Below are 18,834 nucleotides of genomic sequence, written 5' to 3' on the forward strand. Positions count from 1 at the left end.
GCGTTCGTGACGTAGATAATATGTAGCTTCTCTTATGTTTTTTCAACAGGTTAATATCCTCTGGGGTGCTAGTAGCAGACAATTGGACCATCCTTTATATATAGGATGTTTGCTTGTAAATTCATTAAAACATCTTTGCAAAGCAGATTACATGGATCTGAATAGCCGAGTTCAAAGGAAAGAGGCTTTAAGTGGTCCCACAATAACCTCTGTTTCGACTGTTTCTTGTAAGAAGATGGATTTCCCTCATAACCCAATACCATTCAATTCACCTGCTATTTCCAAATTTGGGGCCTCAGATTTCTTTGGAACTGACCGGACGGCTCTATTGTCCACCAGACATTTAAGAGTAGAAAAGACATTTCACTTAGTGTCAGCTGAACAAAGATGTCTTCCTCTCTAGTTTCTGAAATTACTAGTAACACTGGAAGTCCTTTCTGTCAATCATCTTTACTACCCCTAACTCCTCCCTTCTGGGAGTCCTGCAGTTCTTGGTGCGGTATCCCATTTTATAACAATTGTAGCATTTTATCTTTGATGGGCTCCTTTTTTCTGTTTTCCATTTCTCTGTCTGATCTGTTTGCGCTACCATCACTTTCTGAATTTTCCTGTCCTCTAACTCATCTATGTTTCTCTAAATTGAGCTGGCAATGCTCAATTCACAAATCTTTGCAAAACAACGATAATGTTGTGCGTCAAAAAAAATTGGTTCACACGTCAAAAAGTGACGTGTGCAACGCTTTTTTTATGCATGACATGTTTTTATGTGTGCACCAATTTTATTTATGCTATGGGCGAATTTTGTCCCCTGTTTCACAAGGATAATCCACCAATGGGGAAATGTGGAAATTCACAGTGGAACTATGCCTGCTGAAAATTTCGCCCATCACTATTTATACTCTCTGGCCTTCTCTATACAAAGCCTCGCCTGGATTTTCTAGTAGTTCCAATTTGTTGCATATTTAAATCTTCAGCCACCCCTTTTATCATTTGGAGCAAATCCCTGCAAATTGGAGGGTAGCTTAAAGTGATGTTGAACATTTGCTTGTGCAAAGGCACAAGGGTTATGACAAGGGTTTGGAATTATACTTAAGAGCCCTTTTATTTCCCCTTGGGACCAAGGAACATGGGTAAGTATACCTGTGGCTCCATGGGCCCCTACTATCCTAGTAGCAGGCTATTATTGTAGATACAGCCAAAAGAGGACATGAAAGAGCTAGTGAGAGCTTATGAGAGACAAATTTGGGTCTCCCCTGTCTTGGCGCACCAAGGTCTCAGTATCCAATCATCTCCTCCAGTATGGCTCTTCTCCAATTTTACCACTCCAGGGATTTTTCTGTACCAAGTTGTTTCAGATAAACTTTTGGACAGACCAGTTTAAGTATAAATAAGTAGTTTTATTCACATGAAGAGAGTATACTGTACAGTAGCCAGAGCTGTATAAAATATACTCTGGTTTAAGCCAAAATAAACTCACACTCTTGATATAGGGTACAGAAAGAAACTCTTATCAGTATTTGGCTTATCTAACGTCACGCAAAGCTGCATTATCACAGATGGCACAACAGAGCAGAAGAGCCCAGGCGGCCAACAGGCCCAGGGGCCCCTTTTTAGGTAAAACAAAATGATTAATCAAAAATGGTTCAACTACAGCAGAAAAACATCCCAGCTCGTAATTAAAACAGAGGTGTGGACAAAATAGATTCCATGTTTTTTCATCCACACAAAAGAGCCTGTGTTCTGTAGCTGTAATTCAAACGCTGAAAATTCTATATTTTGCCTTCATTTAGCATAAATTTTGTATTTTTGTAATTTCCAGAGTGCCTTCTTCTTAAGGTGGTCAGGCGAGCAAATCTTCTTCCGATATGCCCACCACCATGGGGCCAAACAATCGAATTACGACGACGGACATAGGTGACATCGGTTTAGAGACCGCATCAACGAGCCGAGGCGGTCCCTGATCCGGAAAAAAATAAAACCTGCCAAATCAAGATCTGCCCAATATTAGGCCAGATATTTGTTGGGTAGGCCTGCCTGGGGTGCCCTTACACGGGCAGATAAGCTGCCAAATCAGTCTGAAGGACCAGAATTGGCAGCTGAAATCTGCCCATGTATGGCCACCTTTAATCTGGTTAAACAAAAGCTCATGAAACTTTCCAGTTTATATAAAGGGATCCTGTCATGATTTTCAAGGTGTGCTTTTTTTTCTAAATTACACTGTTTACATAGCATGTATTCTTGAACCATCAAATTAATTTTTTTAGTTGTAATATTTGTGTGTAGGCAGCCATTGTGCCCGAGTCTGAGCTTTCAGAAGGATCCAGTGCTGCACATTAGAACTGCTTCTATATTGTTTCTCCTACCCCCATGTAACTGGAGGAGTCCCAAGCCAGACTTATTTTACAGATATTTTACTATTCAGTGCTATTCCCATATCTACCACTTTTAGCAATACAGGTGTCAGGTAACTGCTATCTTGCTACCTTCCCATTGCTCTGCTGATCGGCTGCCGAGGGGGAAAAAGCATGACATTTATCAGAGCAAGTCAGATGGCTGTGGCAACCTGGGAAATTTCAAAATTAAATATTAAAAAATCAGTTTGTGCTTTTGAAAAACAGATGTTAATGCAAGATTTTGCTTAACTGATGTGTTTTGAAAAAAACACAGATTTTTTTTAAGATAACTCTTGTATGAAATTAAATGAATCACTGAAGGGTGCAGATTTTTAAAAGTTTTAGTTAAGTCCTGAAGGTTTGCTAAATAGATAGTGAGTATATTATAGGCCGCATACCATTTTTTGGGGGCTCCCTTATTGGAAGAATATCATTGGCCTGCTATTAGGATACCTGTTTGCCACACAATTGAGGTTGATGCCTTTCTTTTAAGAACATATACACGACATATAGCACGCGCATGTTTCAGATTGTGGGAGCCTTCTCAGGGAGAATCTTGACACTTCAATCAAAATACTTCACCGGCAGATTTTTCACATTTGTCTGAATAAAAATGCACTTGCTATGACGAGTGCTTCTGTCAATAGCAGGGAATCACTCTGGAACACTGCTTTATGGATTCTTGAACAATCTCCATCTGGTGGTGCTTCTTAAAAGCACTGTTGCAATCTAAATTATGGATGTAAGCAAGCACAGTTGCAATGTAAATGATCTGTGTAAGTAAGCACTGTTGCAATCTAAATTTTTCATGCCAGCAAGCAGCCTTAGTGCTCCTTGAAGATAAACTTTACTAAACACATGCTATTTTACCTTTAAATAAGACATTCCACTTGCTGTTAACTATTCTATGTATCCCCTGGAGAGATGACTCTGCAAAAAATAAAAAATAAAGCTTAAGACGATTCTATGGTCAATTATAGAAGTAAAAATTGTAAGGTAAAACATCATTTCCTATGGCATATGTAACATAAAAATCTATGATGTTATAATAAGGCGCCATAGCAAGCATTTTTTTTAATGATGCCTTGTGTGCAGCAGATAATGCATTGAGCCAAATGATTTATGAGATTTTAACAGCGGCATAATAAAAGGAACAATGTTTTCCTTTATTTTTCTTGTGCCTAGATCCTCAATCGACCTAATGTAAATAATGTTGTTTCTGACTTTTTTCAGTAAAAGCTACTAAGCAACATCCCATGGCTAAAAGTATCAAGACTTCTCAATTCACAGTGCCTTTGAAAATGTTCTTTTGCTTCACAATAGGGATAACAGTTTGCTAAAACTCACATTGTATCATAAAAACAACGTTTTTGGTTTTAGACCAGGACACATATTAGAATAGTATTTGCATATAAAGAGAACGTCATCCAAATTATAAATAAATTAAATATTGCCTAATGAAATAAATTATAATTGTAAACCATGTACCAAGACACCACTTCTCACAATGCCCTGAATGCTTCTCATGTGTGTTAATCAGAGAGAGAGCAGAGCTGGCTTCTGCTACATCGTTTCAAGAGTCAAAACCAGCAGTTTAAGAATAAGAAAGAATTGAGGGGACATAAAAATATGGAATTCATTAGCAATAGCATTTAGAAACAACTTTTTTTTTAAGTTTCAAATTAAAGTTCAATATATGAATATTGGTAAGATGCTTAGAATTAGAGTTTATTTAACTTTGATTTGTTTTCATCATTTGGGTGGAGTTTCCCTTTTCTACTTTAAATATAAAAAAAGAAAGAGACACATCAATATACTCCAGCCATATTCTTAATACTTTCAAGCTGTATGCGGGATGTTGCAGGAAGCTATAAATAAAGTGTAGAGCAGATTGTCAGGAAAGTTATACAGTAGCTCAAAACTATTTTATATTCTCACTGATCCCTATTCTTGCAGAGAGATTTTACTGTCAGTCATATTTATGTAACAACCATAAGCCAACATCTAAGGGTGCGCTACACAACCTGATGCCATTTATCACTAAAATCACAGGGCCCCAAAATAACTAACTCGGGAGAGAAAGTCACATGCCTAGGTCAATGTTTTTTCAACAGCATCCCAATGACACAAAGCATGTGGAGGGTTGCCTACACTAGGGAGAGGAAGAAATGAATGGGGCTACTGGGGAAAACCTTATAGGCAGGGATTGCATAGGGCAACTCTATTTCCTTACATGCTATACCAGTATATATGGTAGTGTATATCTGCCTAATTCCTTATAAGGTAATGGAAAAGACAAGTTCTAGCTTGGATCAAAAAGTGTGGGTAGTATGAGAGGAGGTCCACTGTGAGATACCAACTGATACTTTAAAATGTATTTAATATATTTGTTTTGATCTCTGATTCAAATTTCCATTGCAGACACTGAAAGATGACATAGGCCCATCTGAATTCACTAAGAGTCCAAGCCTGCAGGACACTAATGTAAGGTCTGTCTTTTTCTGCTCACTATAATGGTGTAAATATTTTATTAATTTTTAGAGTTATTTCATATTTATTTATTTTTTAAAAATGATCTATTGCCAGTCATTTTATTCTCATTTTAAAAATTCTATTTTTGTGATTTATAAATGTAGGCCTCTTAGTTGTGAGTAACCTAAAAAGCACCTATTGACTTCATTTTAAAATCTGTGAGGTCTTGACTTTTTATGACCAAAATTATTAACAAAGACACTCTTAAATGCTATCAAGTAAAGACTTGTATTGTATGACTTCCTCAGGGCCAGAGCTGGAGGCACATGCCCAGGGCGCAACAGGGGGGATGCTAGACATGCATCTCTTCTGTCACCTAACCCCCCACTGCCCAGTCATTGTTAACCTTTCACCCATTGTGGGGATTGACTTTTGCAGGCTTTGCCAACTGCATTCCTCTCTTGGGAGCCAAAGGTTTCAGGCCCTCACATACCTGTATATTAGATTTTTATGCTGGTTGGTTGTTCAGTTTAAATAGCAAATAGGTATAAATTAAGAGCACAGTACTGTCATCAAAGAGTTCTTTTGGCCTCTTGAAAATACAAGCCTTACGTTCAGGCTTGGCTATATGGTGCCATATGCAGATTACTTTTACTTATTGTGGTGTGCACAGAACATAGGGACTTATGACAGTATGTAAACTCCATGCCAGTTAGTTGTTTATTCAAGTGCACAAGGGGCAAAAGTCATTGCAGCAAACCAGTACAGGTAAAATAATTCTAATTTTTAAAAGTGATTTCCTTACAATAGCTTGTACAGGTATGGGATCCCTTGTCCGGAAACCCATTATCCAGAAAGCTCCAAATATATGTATGTATATCTTTATTTATAAAGCGCTACTTATGTACGCAGCGCTGTACAGTAGAATACATTAATACAAACAGGGGGTTAATAAGATAATAGATAAATACAAAGTATAACAATAAATACAAATAAATACAAGATACAGTTACAGTTGCAATAAGTTAAGAGTCAAAGACACAAGAGGATGGAGGTCCCTGCCCCGTAGAGCTTACAATCTATATGAAAATACGGAAAGCCTTTTTCTCTGTAGTAATAAAACAGTACCATGTAATTGATCCCAACTAAGATATAAATAATCCTTATTGGGTGCAAAACAATCATATTGGTTTAATTAATGGTCTATAGATTTTTTAGTAGACTTAAGGTATGGAGATCCAAATTACGGAAAGACCCCTTATCCGGAATACACTTGGTCCCGAGCATTCTGTATAACGGGTCCTATACCTGTACTTGATCCAAGCTAAGCTGCACGAATCAATATCGGTGGTAAAACAATCCTATTGGGTTTATTTAAGGCTTAATTTATTTTTAGCAGACTTTAGGCATGGTGATCTAAATTACAGAAATATCTACAAAACCCAGTAACAGATCCTATAACTGTACTGATGAATTTGAACCAAACAAAAACTTTTGCTGTTGGTGAGGAGTATGACAAATGTGAAGGTGTGGTACATTTTTTCCACAGTGGAAAAACACCAATAGTGCCCATGTATCAGCATTTCACTGTGCACACATAGTAGATTTCAACCCTAAATGGTGGGAATGCCATTGAAGTACTTGGCATTTTTGCCGTTTTGGAGGAAATGCCATGCCTATCATGATTAGTGATGGGCAAAATTTTATGGGCAGGCATGGATTTGCGCCAAACTTCCACAATTCAGCATATTTCATGAAACAGGCAACAAAATTCACTGCGCGGCCAAAAATTGTTGCGCGTCATTTTTTTTTTTTGCGGGTGTCATTTTTTTTACGCACATGGTTTGGGTTTGTTCATCTTCCTCAAACTTCTTATATCTTCTACTGTCAGAGAGAAATCCGACATAGAACTAAACTTTCAGTAGGGTTGTTATATAAATGAGCAAGGTGTAATGCTTACTCCAAAACTGCAAGCAAACCACACATGTGAAGCTGTATTATAGTTGTAGAAATACCATTTTATTGTAGTGCTATAAGCAGAAAAGGATTTCATAACCAGCCCTTTCAAATAGTACACACTGAGTTCTCTTAATGTTGGTTTATACGATGTAACAGAGAAAAAAATCATTGTGAAGCCCAAGGTAAAAATAGATGCTTAACTGGAATAATAAAGATTAATATATATGTAGACATATACTGTTTTTAGGAGTCCAACTTCAATTCGAAGTCCAATTTCGCTACGCAGTCCTACTTCATTAAAGAGCCCTACTTCATTACGGAGCCCTACTTCATTACGGAGCCCTACTTCAATACCGAGCCCAGTTTCAATACAGAGTCCGGCTTCGTTTCGTGGTGAAAGTACACAGTCCACAGGATCCTCATCGAGCAAGCCAGAAACCCGACCTCCAAAATTAAAGAAGTTGACAAGACAATTCAGCTTGTGAGTAGTAGACTGTTTGATACATTCATTTAATACTTGGATCTTTGTATTGTCATGTCCAAAAGCAATGTAGTGATGCATGAGTTGGTGATTTTTCACACCGACCCCTAATCCCCCACATCTCAAATTGGACTTAACTCAGCCTGTAATTTTATGATTTGGAAACCCACACCTAACCTATCCCCTCAAATAATATCTGAAACGGGAAGCCTTTTTAGTGGTAACATCACTGTGAAGAATGCAATAACATAGTAACATAGTAAGTTGGGTTGAAAAAAGACATATGTCCATCAAGTTCAACCATAATGCCTATACCTAACCTGCCTAACTACAAGTTGATCCAGGGGAAGGCAAAAAACCCCATCTGAAACCTCTCTAATTTGCCTCAGAGGGGAAAAAATTCCTTCCTGACTCCAAGATGGCAATCGGACCAGTCCCTGGATCAACTTGTACTAAGAGCTATCTCCCATAGCCGTGTATTCCCTCACTTGCTAAGAATCCATCCAGCCCCTTCTTAAAGCTATATAATGTATCAGCCAGTACGACTGATTCGGGGAGGGAATTCCACAACTTCACAGCTCTCACTGTAAAAAATCCTTTCCGAATATTTAAATGGAACCTCCCTTCTTCTAAACGGAGTGGGTGCCCTCGTGTCCGTTGGAAGGACCTACTGGTAAATAAAACATTAGAAAGGTTATTATATGATCCCCTTATATATTTATACATAGTTATCATGTCACCTCTAAAGCGCCTCTTCTCCAGTGTAAACAGACCCAACTTGGCCAGTCTTTCTTCATAACTGAGACTTTCCATACCCTTTACCAGCTTAGTTGCCCTTCTCTGGACCCTCTCTAACTCAATAATGTCCCGTTTGAGCACTGGAGACCAAAACTGAACAGCATATTCTAGATGGGGCCTTACCAGTGCTCTGTAAAGGGGAAGAATAACCCCCTCCTCCCGTGAATCTATACCCCTTTTAATACAGCTCAAAACCTTGTTTGCCCTTGCAGCTGCTGCCTGGCATTGCTTGCTACAGCCAAGTTTATTATCTACAAGGACTCCAATGTGTAAGTCAACATCAGTGTCAGGTGGGTCCTTGCTAAAAGTTTGCCCTGTGAGCTTCCTTTGACTCGCCACTGGGAGTAGTTTGTTGTATCACTGCCCCATAGTGTAAACCTAGTCTGAAGAGTGATGCTTTGATTTGCAACAACATATCTATGTATATAAAGGTTCTTTAGGTTACTGGTCAACCCTCAAATCAGTCCTGTTTGCAATAAGCCTTTCTATTCATACTGACAGTAATATTTCAAATACAAACAGACAGTATCCCTTGACTATGTCAATCTATGCACAAACAGCAATAGTGCTGTTCAGGTGTGTGACCCATAATTATTGTAAAACCGCTGTATGTCAGTCTTTATCATGTGAATAAAAAATACAACAGGACAAAATTAGTTTCTGCTAAGACATCCCCAATTATTATTTTAAGAAATTCAGATATGTAAGAAAATAAAAAACATCTAGAGTTTGTGTATATGGCTATGTCATTGACTTCAATAGAAACTCACAAGCTTTTACATGGGAAATTTTTGGATTAGAGTTCTTAGGTTTTTTGCACTTTTTTTATTTTTCAAATTTGATTTCCTGAATGTCTGATATGTACTGAGAAAAGTCATAAAAAAAACTCGACTTTTTTTAATTGTCCCAGCGAAAATCCAAATTTTATTGAATTGTCGTTACAAAGTCTTTTTCATAAATGCAGCAGGTTTTCCAGAATTTCAGCATAACTATGCCTTCTGCAAACTTGCAAAGGTTGTAATCTCCTCTAAATGCTTTCCCACCAGCAAAATGGGTATAGGTCTAATTTAATATTTCCTGTCACATGAGTCCAAATATGACTGGCTTGGGTACTCCGTTTATCAGATGGGAATATCTGGGCAGGGAAATGACACATAGCATTGGTGCCTAGTAAAATTTGGCGAAAATACGCTTGGAGTGTTCGAATGAACGCTCCGAGCGTTCATGCTTTTGTAAATGTGCCCCATAGAGTAGTCAAATCAAGCCAACAATATTCTAGCTTTGTACAGCAACCAAATTTTTTTAGGGTGCCTTGTATGAGGGGGGCAAATGTAGGGTCAACTTTACTGAAGTTATAGCATCAGGGTCTACTAGCTAAAGTGTTTGTGACAAAATTGTATTGTAAAATTGTGTATTTATATGAAGTTGAGGGTTCAGCTTCAGTTCCACTGAGGGTTATTTGCTGCTAATAATTCTGTGACTAAGTTAGGTGGCTGAAGATTGACGTTGTTGGGGTTCAGTAGCAGACCTATGTTAATCACCCAGTCTGTTCTTGACACAATTCTTTCAGTTTTTACCATTCCAGTTGCACACTATTACATTCACCACCTTTATTCTATTTTTTCCTAATTAAAAACACTATACTTGTAGTGTGCAGGCCTTTATAGTTTAATATCCCATAACATTTTTTTGTGTACGATAACAATATTTTCTCCATATGGTGCATTGACAGCTAATGACAGAGGAGAATCTGAGTAATTGTAATTACTAATCTCATAAGGCAATGTGTTTGCTTTTTAACTCAGCACAATATAATAACTGCAGCAGTCTTGATGTCACTTACAGTATCTTGCTAAATGATACTGCTTATTGTTTCAGATTCTAGTAAGAGATTTGTTTTCCTGTGCAGAAAAACTGTAAGCACAGACTCTGCTTAAGCTAAATCCATTACATGCTGACACATTTACTTTTGTTTTAAATAATCACAGTGATGAAGATGACCTTCCTCCTGCACTGGCAGCCATGGTTGCGGAGTCTGCTGCTGAACAAAGAGCTGCACTTAAGCAGGCTTCAAACGGACATTCTCAGTCATCGTCTATTGAAAAGGTACACAACAAATAATGAGTACACTTGTTTGAGAAGTGAAGTGCATTAAAAGCAATCGATTACTAAGCATTGCACTTCCTTTACTGCCAAGCTTCAATACTTATCATACTCAGCCAAAGGGAAAGCCAGCTAAAGATGTTGGAAGCTGGCATCCTTGCACCCACAGACAATAATTCTAGGTTATTAAGAAAAAGATAATAATAATAATGTATAAAGTTCTCAAAGTACAATCTGTATGTAATCTGTATATAATTATGCATATGTACTATTACTACATGCAGGAGGACACTTATCTATAAGCATATGAAATGCTCCAGTATTTAATTTAATTAACTAAATTAACCAGTATTTAGTTTATTTAATTAAATGCAACCCTAAGGATTACGTGTAGAATGCAAAGTAACTTGACAACCATAGCAATACATACTATACTGCTTTAAAACTGTAAAACCACGTTAATGTTTTGCAGTATGTTCTGGAGGATATTAATTGCACATAATGGGCCCGATTCACTAAAGTCCGAAATAAGGAGTGCTATTTATAGTTAAAAAAGAACATCGCTTCTTAATTATGACAAGTGTCCTTTTAGTGAATCGAGCGAAAAATAAGAAGTGATAAGATTTTTAACGCATGCTATAAATAGCACTCCTTATTTCGGACTTTAGTGAATCGGGCCCAATATGTGCATTCCACATCATGTCAGTGTCAGGATAAGGGTAACTCAGCCATACAGAATATCACTCTCTGATCGGTTTGCATATAAGGAATAAATAAAGGGAATATGATCAGTTGAGAATGGTAGGTCCTATAAGGTTACATTTGCTTTTTAAGATACGCAAATACTCACCCACTGTAAATCCACAACTCCAGCTTATTTTTTATTATCCACCCCAACAATGGATTCTATATAACAATTAACAATAAAATATGAAGAATGTGTACCTATTGTATCCTTGCCTAAACCTAAAATAAAGTGATTATGTATGTAAAATTATTTTCTGGGTCAGTGCAAAATCATTGGCAAGCACTTTATTCAGAGGCCTTAAGGATGGCAAATCTTCATAACTTCAGAGCTTGTTAATTATTGTACTTTGTGCTTTTCCTCACAAATGAATGCAGATTTTAATACAGTGTTATAACTCTTTCATTTCTCTGTTTGGTACTTCTGAGTTCAGCCAGAGTGACTAAATTTTAGCCTGTGCCAAACTGCTTTAACGTGGTTTTACTTACACATCACCTGCTTTACTTAGCTACGGATTTTGCAGTCTTATTGACTAGGAAGCTGTAAGCAGCTACCACTAGTACTAAATACTTTGCAAGTTGTTATTGACTCTTTAAGCTATTTGAAATCATTAGGGTTATAATTATAACAATTTTCAACAAATGTTACCTTCTAATTTATTTATTTTCAGAGCCCAAGTAAACCAAGTTCATTCACTAAGGAGTCAGGAGAACTTCTTATGGATTTTACAGAACTAACTCCCATGGTAAATATCTATTGCAAGCAATAGGCAAGCTCTCTTTAATAAATATTTTGCACAAAATGTTAAGTACAGCAGTTCCTAATAATTTGGGCATTAGAAGACTTTGGCGTCTGTTTACTAAAGTTCGTAAATATTGTCTGTAAAGCATCACCTATTTTCGCTGCAAATATTCTTGCAACAAAATGAATGCTGCTCCCATGTTTACGAAATGCAATGAGAAAAATTTGTATTGTGTTATTTATGCAAGCATAGCAGTTAGTTTTAGCGTTACTTCTGGTGAGTTGCAAGTTTATTGGTGCTCGTTTAGGTTAACTGCATAATCTGCTTTAAATCTTGTGGTTTTGTGGCACCATTTCCAATGGCCACATTATGGGAGAGTATATATATAAAACAGTATTTATTAGCAATTTATAAATGCATTATTAAATATACTTATGGCAAATAAAGTAATATCAGGATTAATATTTTTTACATTATATTAATTATGCTTAATTTATAAGTGTTTTTCTTCTCCAGTGCAAACACTAATTTGTGATGCTCATATTAAAAAGATGTTACTTTTTCACAGTTCTGATGCATCCAGTGAGGATGTGTGAATATGTACTGCATTGTAACTATAAATGTTCTCTTTTTTATATTATGCTAAATAAGTAAAGTAAAATAAGTAAAATACAGCCAGGATAATATACTGGGCAGTGCAGATTGTACTGATGATGGTAATATTCATATTAGTGAGACAAGGTGTGTGCCAGATTAATTTTATTCTCATAAGAACAGTTATGGGTGATTTTTCTTAAATTAACAATTTTCGCAGTTGATCTATTGAAACTGGATGATAATTTAATATTTGGATAATATTTGTATTTATAATATGTATTTTTTGTATTTATAATATTTTCAGATAAACAATATTATCAGAGCTCATTTTTACCTGTGTGTAATTGCCCTTAATTGAAGATATGTATCATAGCCTGATAAGATCTAAAACTATATATGAATGAGTCAATGAATGAAAATTTCAAATTTTTCAAATTTATTGCAGTTCATTTGCAGTATTATTTCCTTAAAATGTATTATACCTGCTGTAGGCTTTGAGGGTGAAAATGCTTTTAATGCACCAAAATATTCTGTGCCATTCAGCTGCACCATAAGGGTGAATCTATGTATCTATCTATCTATCAGATGTCGCCACATCCCCAAAATCATAAATACAGTCACAACTAGAAAAGAAGTGGCATTTGGGCTTTTTGTAATGCAAACTGGTGTATTAATGATTTCAGGCAAGTTATATGCCCTTTATCAAGCCATATTAAACACAACCCTATCCACTAGTTGTACTATAGGGATATAAAGGAAGTGACATTATGAACATTACACAGTAATCAAGGTGATAATAACATATACAAAGAGATATTTTTCCACAATATTCGCATTATGCACATTTCTATACAGCAATAAATATATCAATTAAGTCAAGATTTAAAGAAAGTTTATTAATCCACCGAACCTCTCTACTTTTTAATCTCAAATCTCTGTCACCACCCCTTGTTAGGGGGGGCACAGTTTCCAACAACATAAACTTTAACTGTTCAGAGGTATGACATTTTTCCACAACGTGTTTAGATACATGTATACGATTTACTGAGGATCTTTGTTGTGAAATACTTGATTTCAGCATCTGTGTAGTCTCTCCTGTATAGATGAGACCACACAGACAGGTCAGCACATAAATGGCAAATTTAGAAATGCAGGTATAGTAACCCAATAGCTGTACACTCTGTCCTGTATGGGGATGGACTAATTCCTTCCCCTTTATAACATAGGGACATTGTGTGCAGCCAAAACAGGAATACATGCCTTTTGACCTGGTGCCCAAAATACTAATGGGAACATAAGCTTTCTTTTTCAAAACAGAGGGAGTAACCAGAAACGCCAATTGTTTTACTCCTACAAAAAGTGGTGGCATGTTAAATGTCTATATACTGTCAGGTATGCATTTCTTAAAATATACCAATGTTTACATAATACCTTGGCAATAAAATCACTATTAGTAGAAAACCGAGTAACAAAGGGCTTGTATTCAACCTGTTTCATTCTCTCACAAGGGTGGGTTTAGTAAATAATTACACAAGTACACAATTGTCCATCCTTGACCCTGTATATTAACACATCAAGAAAGTGTATACTTTGGAGATCATAAGAAAGTGACAACGTGATTGAGGGATGTATCTCATTCTGCTTACCTAGAACCATAACAGGGAATCAATGTCGCCCTGCCACAGTATAAAATATCATTAATGTATCTCCACCATGTTAAACAATGCACGGTAAAGCCTATATCTTGATATATGTACAGTTCTTCAACCGTAGCCATAAAGGCATTGGCATAGGACAGGGCAATGATGATGACCTTATTGCTGCCCCATGTAGGTAGGAGCCTGCCAGCCACCCACTTGTGGCTGCATCTGACAGATACTTAGGAACTTTTTGTGACACCTGCGTTCCCTTAAGGGTTGGGTGGGAAGTGATACAATCTTGGCAATCTTGATATTGCCAGCTTTCACACCTCAGTTCCGCACCAAGTTGGAATGTGGGCATGTACATGGATTCTTAAGGAAAGGGGCACATTACTCTGAACAGCAGATGTACTTTTTTCCTGCAAGCACTTGAGATCATAATGAGTTGTAATAACCCCCAGAACTCCCTTTAAGGGCCAGACAGCCAAGTGTGATGAAGTTTAATGAAAACAAAATGGAACAAAAATAAGAGTAATGTACAAACCTGTCACGAGGTAAGATACAGAGTCTGGCAACAGGCAAATCCGTAAAGCAGGCAGGGGTCAGTCCAGGCAGAGTTCAAGCAAATCCGTTAAACAGGCAGGGGTCAGTCCAGGCAGAGTTCAAGCAAATCCGTTGTACAGGCAGGGGTCAGTCCAGGCAGAGTTCAAGCAAATCCAGAAGTCAAGCAGAAATCAAATCAAGGAAACCAAACAGGGACCAGGCAGGGAACACAGGAATCAAGAATCAGAAGTGGTTTCAAAGAGCTTTATTGAAACCAAATTCATAGTAAAATCATAAATATCATTTTTTTCACAAAACATAAGAACATAAAATCATGAATCACAACACAGTTTTTATAAAACATACAGGTCACAATAACATTTTAAAATAACCTACATAAAAGTAAATTACTTAAAACCTTTGTGACCATTCATTTCGACACCATAAAAGTTCATGTTTTGTACCCTTTCTTTTTGTCAATTAAAAAATACAATTATGCTAAAAGCCAGGGCTATGCAATCACTCATTAAAATCTCATCAGAGTTATAATACAGCATGTTCCGGATTCTCCAAAGAGCTTCTTTAAAACAATTTATCATTTTCCATACCACCATAAAATGAGCATGTGATGCACATTGCATGTGTCCATAAAGAATGACATTATAGTCCACTTTTTAAGTCCCCCTACCAGCTTTAATAAAGGGCTTACTTTTTTCCATAGTTCTTGTGCATAAAAACAATTCCAAAAGAGGTGCAATACAGTCTCTTCTTGCAAGCAAGTCATTCTGAGGCATTTAGGCCGCACCAACACACCTCTTTTATATTGAAAAGCCCTGGTAGGGAAACATTCATGCACACAGGCCCAAGCCAAGTCTTTCTGGCTATTAAAAAGCTCTTTGTGGCACACCCTGGCCCATACACATTCTGTGTCTTTCACGTTTAAGTTTAAAATTGGGATCACTCTCTCCGAGACATAAAAGAACTGTTTCATTTTTAACTTATTTAAAAGGTCCCCCATACTTTTGTTTTGCAGATTAAAATCACTTATGGTGGCTCTTAAAATCTCATAAAACCAGGAAGGACTAAAACAAACAGGGTTTTTAAGAGATAAAACACACCACCCATGTCTTTTGAAAATGAAACCTGCAGAATATTGGATAAAAAAGGACCAGTAATTATCAGAATTATAATTCTTCAGACATAAAATCAAATATTTTGTGTATAAAAACTGTTTTATGTCCACCATACCTTTTCCACCTTTCTCAGAGGGTTTTATCATAAAAATCCTTTTCAGTCTCTCCATTCTTGATCCCCATATACAGACAAAATATGTTCTTATTATTTGCTTTAAAACCAACACAGCTGGAGGATAGGTAAGAGCAGTATACAATAAAATGGGCATTAAAACCTTTCCCTCCATAGTAAGGTGCCTTGTGGTCCATGATATAATCAGACCATTTACATTTTTCAATACCATTTGCCATGATTCTTTTCCATCATTCTGTGAATTAAAAACCATACCCAAAATCTTAACAGACTCCCTTTGCTGTATTGGGCAGTCTGACAAGGAGTCCCAGCATGCAACTTTTCTTAAAATTTAATCTTAAGCCAGAGGCGGCACAGAAATGTTCTGTCCTCTGAACCGCTCTTTTTATAGATAATACATCCGTGCATAATATCGTAATATCGTCCATGTACCCAGTCACTTTTGCCTGCAACCCTCCACCACCCAGTACATGGACTCCACAAATCATTTTATCACGTCTTATGGACGATAGAAGCGGTTCAATGGCACAGACAAAAAGCAGTGGGGACAAAGGACAACCTTGTTTAACACCACATTTTAAGTTAAAACATTCTGTCATAAAACCATTTACTAAAACCTGGCAAGTGCAGTTATCATAAAAGGCTATCATAAAAGGATCCACCAAATAAATTAGTTATTTGGTGGTACAAGGTGATAGGCCTCCAGTTTCTTAAGTAGGTCTTGTCGCCTTCCTTAGGGAGAAGAGAAATCACCCCTTTTTGCCAGGAGGCTGGCAGCTTTTTATCTTAAAAACACTTGTTAAAAAGACATAAAATATCCCAAAACTGCATATAAAACTCAATGGGTATCCCATCTAGCCCAGGAACCTTATTTCTTTTAAAACTTTGTATAGTATCAAAGAGCTCTTTTTCTGTAATAAAATCATTATGGCCATCTGCATCATCATGATTTAAAACAAGAGTAATATCATTAAGAGCATCTTCCATAAAATCACTATACAATATTACAATATCACAATATTCTTGGTATTATATAAATTTTGATAAAAATTAAAAACATTTTTAAGAATACCGCCTCTGGACTTCTCACCCTCTATCTCAGTAATTAATTCTCTGGATGACTCAATTTTTCTAAAAAAGTACCTGGTACATTTTTAATTTTCCTCAACATGCTGGACTCTTAAAAAATAACATTTCTTGCTTTCTCTCATCCAGAGAATTTTTAATGCTTTGTTTTACTATAGAAATCTCTTTATCAACATCGCAACCAATAGAGGGTTTGCAAATGGGTATTTAAATTTTCATAAAACTCTCTCTTTTCTTTTGCTTTCAGTACCCCAAGCTTTATAAAATAGCGCTTAATCCTTTCTTTAACAATTTCCCACCATGTTAAAATATCAGCATTGTGCACATTTTCCTGTTGCCATACTTTAAAAACAGTGCTAAAATCATCATAAATGTTCTTTTCATTGAGCAAGGTGGAATTTAGTTTCCAAAAACCCCTTCCCACCTTTCGCTAGGCTGGACTAAAAATATTAAAACACACAATTTTATGGTCAGAGATGACATTTTCCTCGTGTATGCATTCTAACGGTGTAAAAGATTTGGATATAAAAACATAATCAAGTCTGGAACCAAAAGTATTGCTTTTCCATGTGATTCTCTTTTCTATGGGCTCATCTTGATGTAAACACATAAAAGCATCTTTATACTTAAAATCATTCACAATATTCTTTAAAAGAGTGGCTGTTGACCTATCAGCATGCCTAATTCCCAGACCATATCTGTCAAAATCATTTAAAACACAGTTAAAATCACCAGCTAAAACTGTTTAAAACCTGCCATAAAAACATATAAAGTTTCAAATAGTTCAATACATTCTTTTGGCTCTGGTGAGGCATACAAATTTAAAAGATTCCATAAAACACCATCAATAAAAACAGATACAAACAAAGCCCTTCCTGGTAAAATTTCTTGTACGGTCTGTATCTTAACCGGCCCTTTAAACAGTATGGCAACTCCCGCACTTCTGTTTTCATTAGATCCAGACCACACGGATGGGCCATAAGTCCAGTCATTGGCATAGTTCTCATAGTTGCCCAAGTGTGGAATGGCACATTCTTGCAGGAATAAAACAGTCCCATTAAAAGCCGCTAAAAAATTAAAAACAGTCACCCTTCTTAGCTGGCTTATGCTGCGCACATTAAAAGAAAGACCTTTTAAAACAGCCATGGTGAAATAAAAAAGAAAGTTCCTAATGGAGACTTACTCAGTGTCCATACTGCTTCCTGATGGAAAAAAACCCAGAACTTCTGACAAATTGAGCACGGAAGCCAGAAAATCTGAGCACGGGGAAGCCTGCCTCGCTGGGATTTCCTTCTGAAGAATCGCTGGAGATATCCTCAAACAGCAGAGATGTGGTCCCTGCTTCCTCAGACAGTATTGCAGCAACTGCTTTAGCAATGTCGGCGTAGGATTTCCCTTGTGCTTGTCCTCTCGCTTGTCCTCTGGTGCCCGGTGACCACATACACTGTTTCTTTGGCTTCAACCCTGGAAGAGATTCAAGGGGTTCACCCACAGAAGACTGTAAATCCTCTGCAAGGTCACCCCCCTCCTCTCTCACTCTGGCCAGTCTCGCGGTGGCAGGTGCAGACTCCTCCGTCGACAAACCCCGAAGTGAAGACCCCTCCATCTCTTCCCAAATAGCGGACTCCTCCCTCAGGGCTGGATCTGCAGCTTGGCGCTAGAACCTCTGCCATGGCATCACCGGGACCTCTCTCCTCAGGACCTCTTGCATCAGGAACCCCCTCGGGAACTGCTGCTCTCGAACCACCTTCCACAGGAACACGATCTGCTTTCTCCACGGGTTTGGCTGCAGGCTTCACTGCCGCCATTGCTGCACTGTCTGTTTTCCCTCACCAAAATGGCTCAGGCTCCCAGACAAGCAGGATGAAAAACTGGCCTGGGTTCCTTGGAAGGACCCTCCTCCAATAGCAACATGGGGCTTAAGGTCAAAGACTGATGCCCCAAGGCTGAGGGTTGGTGCTCCTTAGATACCCAGCCAGCAGATGGAAAATAAAATTTAAAGAAAACTG

The 18,834-nt window shown here is 37.3% G+C and overlaps 1 protein-coding gene across 1 annotated transcript in view; it reads left to right on the top strand.

The window, feature by feature from the left end:
• The window catches only part of LOC100488408 (band 4.1-like protein 4B), a 126,405-nt gene that overhangs the window by 35,857 nt on the left and 71,714 nt on the right, over positions 1-18,834 (top strand). Inside the window, exons 5-8 of the mRNA XM_031904579.1 lie at positions 4,815-4,882; positions 7,072-7,305; positions 10,092-10,209; positions 11,622-11,696. Coding sequence (XP_031760439.1) covers positions 4,815-4,882; positions 7,072-7,305; positions 10,092-10,209; positions 11,622-11,696 — 495 coding nt within the window. The remainder of the gene's footprint in view (positions 1-4,814; positions 4,883-7,071; positions 7,306-10,091; positions 10,210-11,621; positions 11,697-18,834) is intronic.

This window comes from Xenopus tropicalis, chromosome 6 (genome assembly GCF_000004195.4).
Source record: "Xenopus tropicalis strain Nigerian chromosome 6, UCB_Xtro_10.0, whole genome shotgun sequence".
Classification (NCBI taxonomy): Eukaryota; Metazoa; Chordata; class Amphibia; order Anura; family Pipidae; genus Xenopus; species Xenopus tropicalis.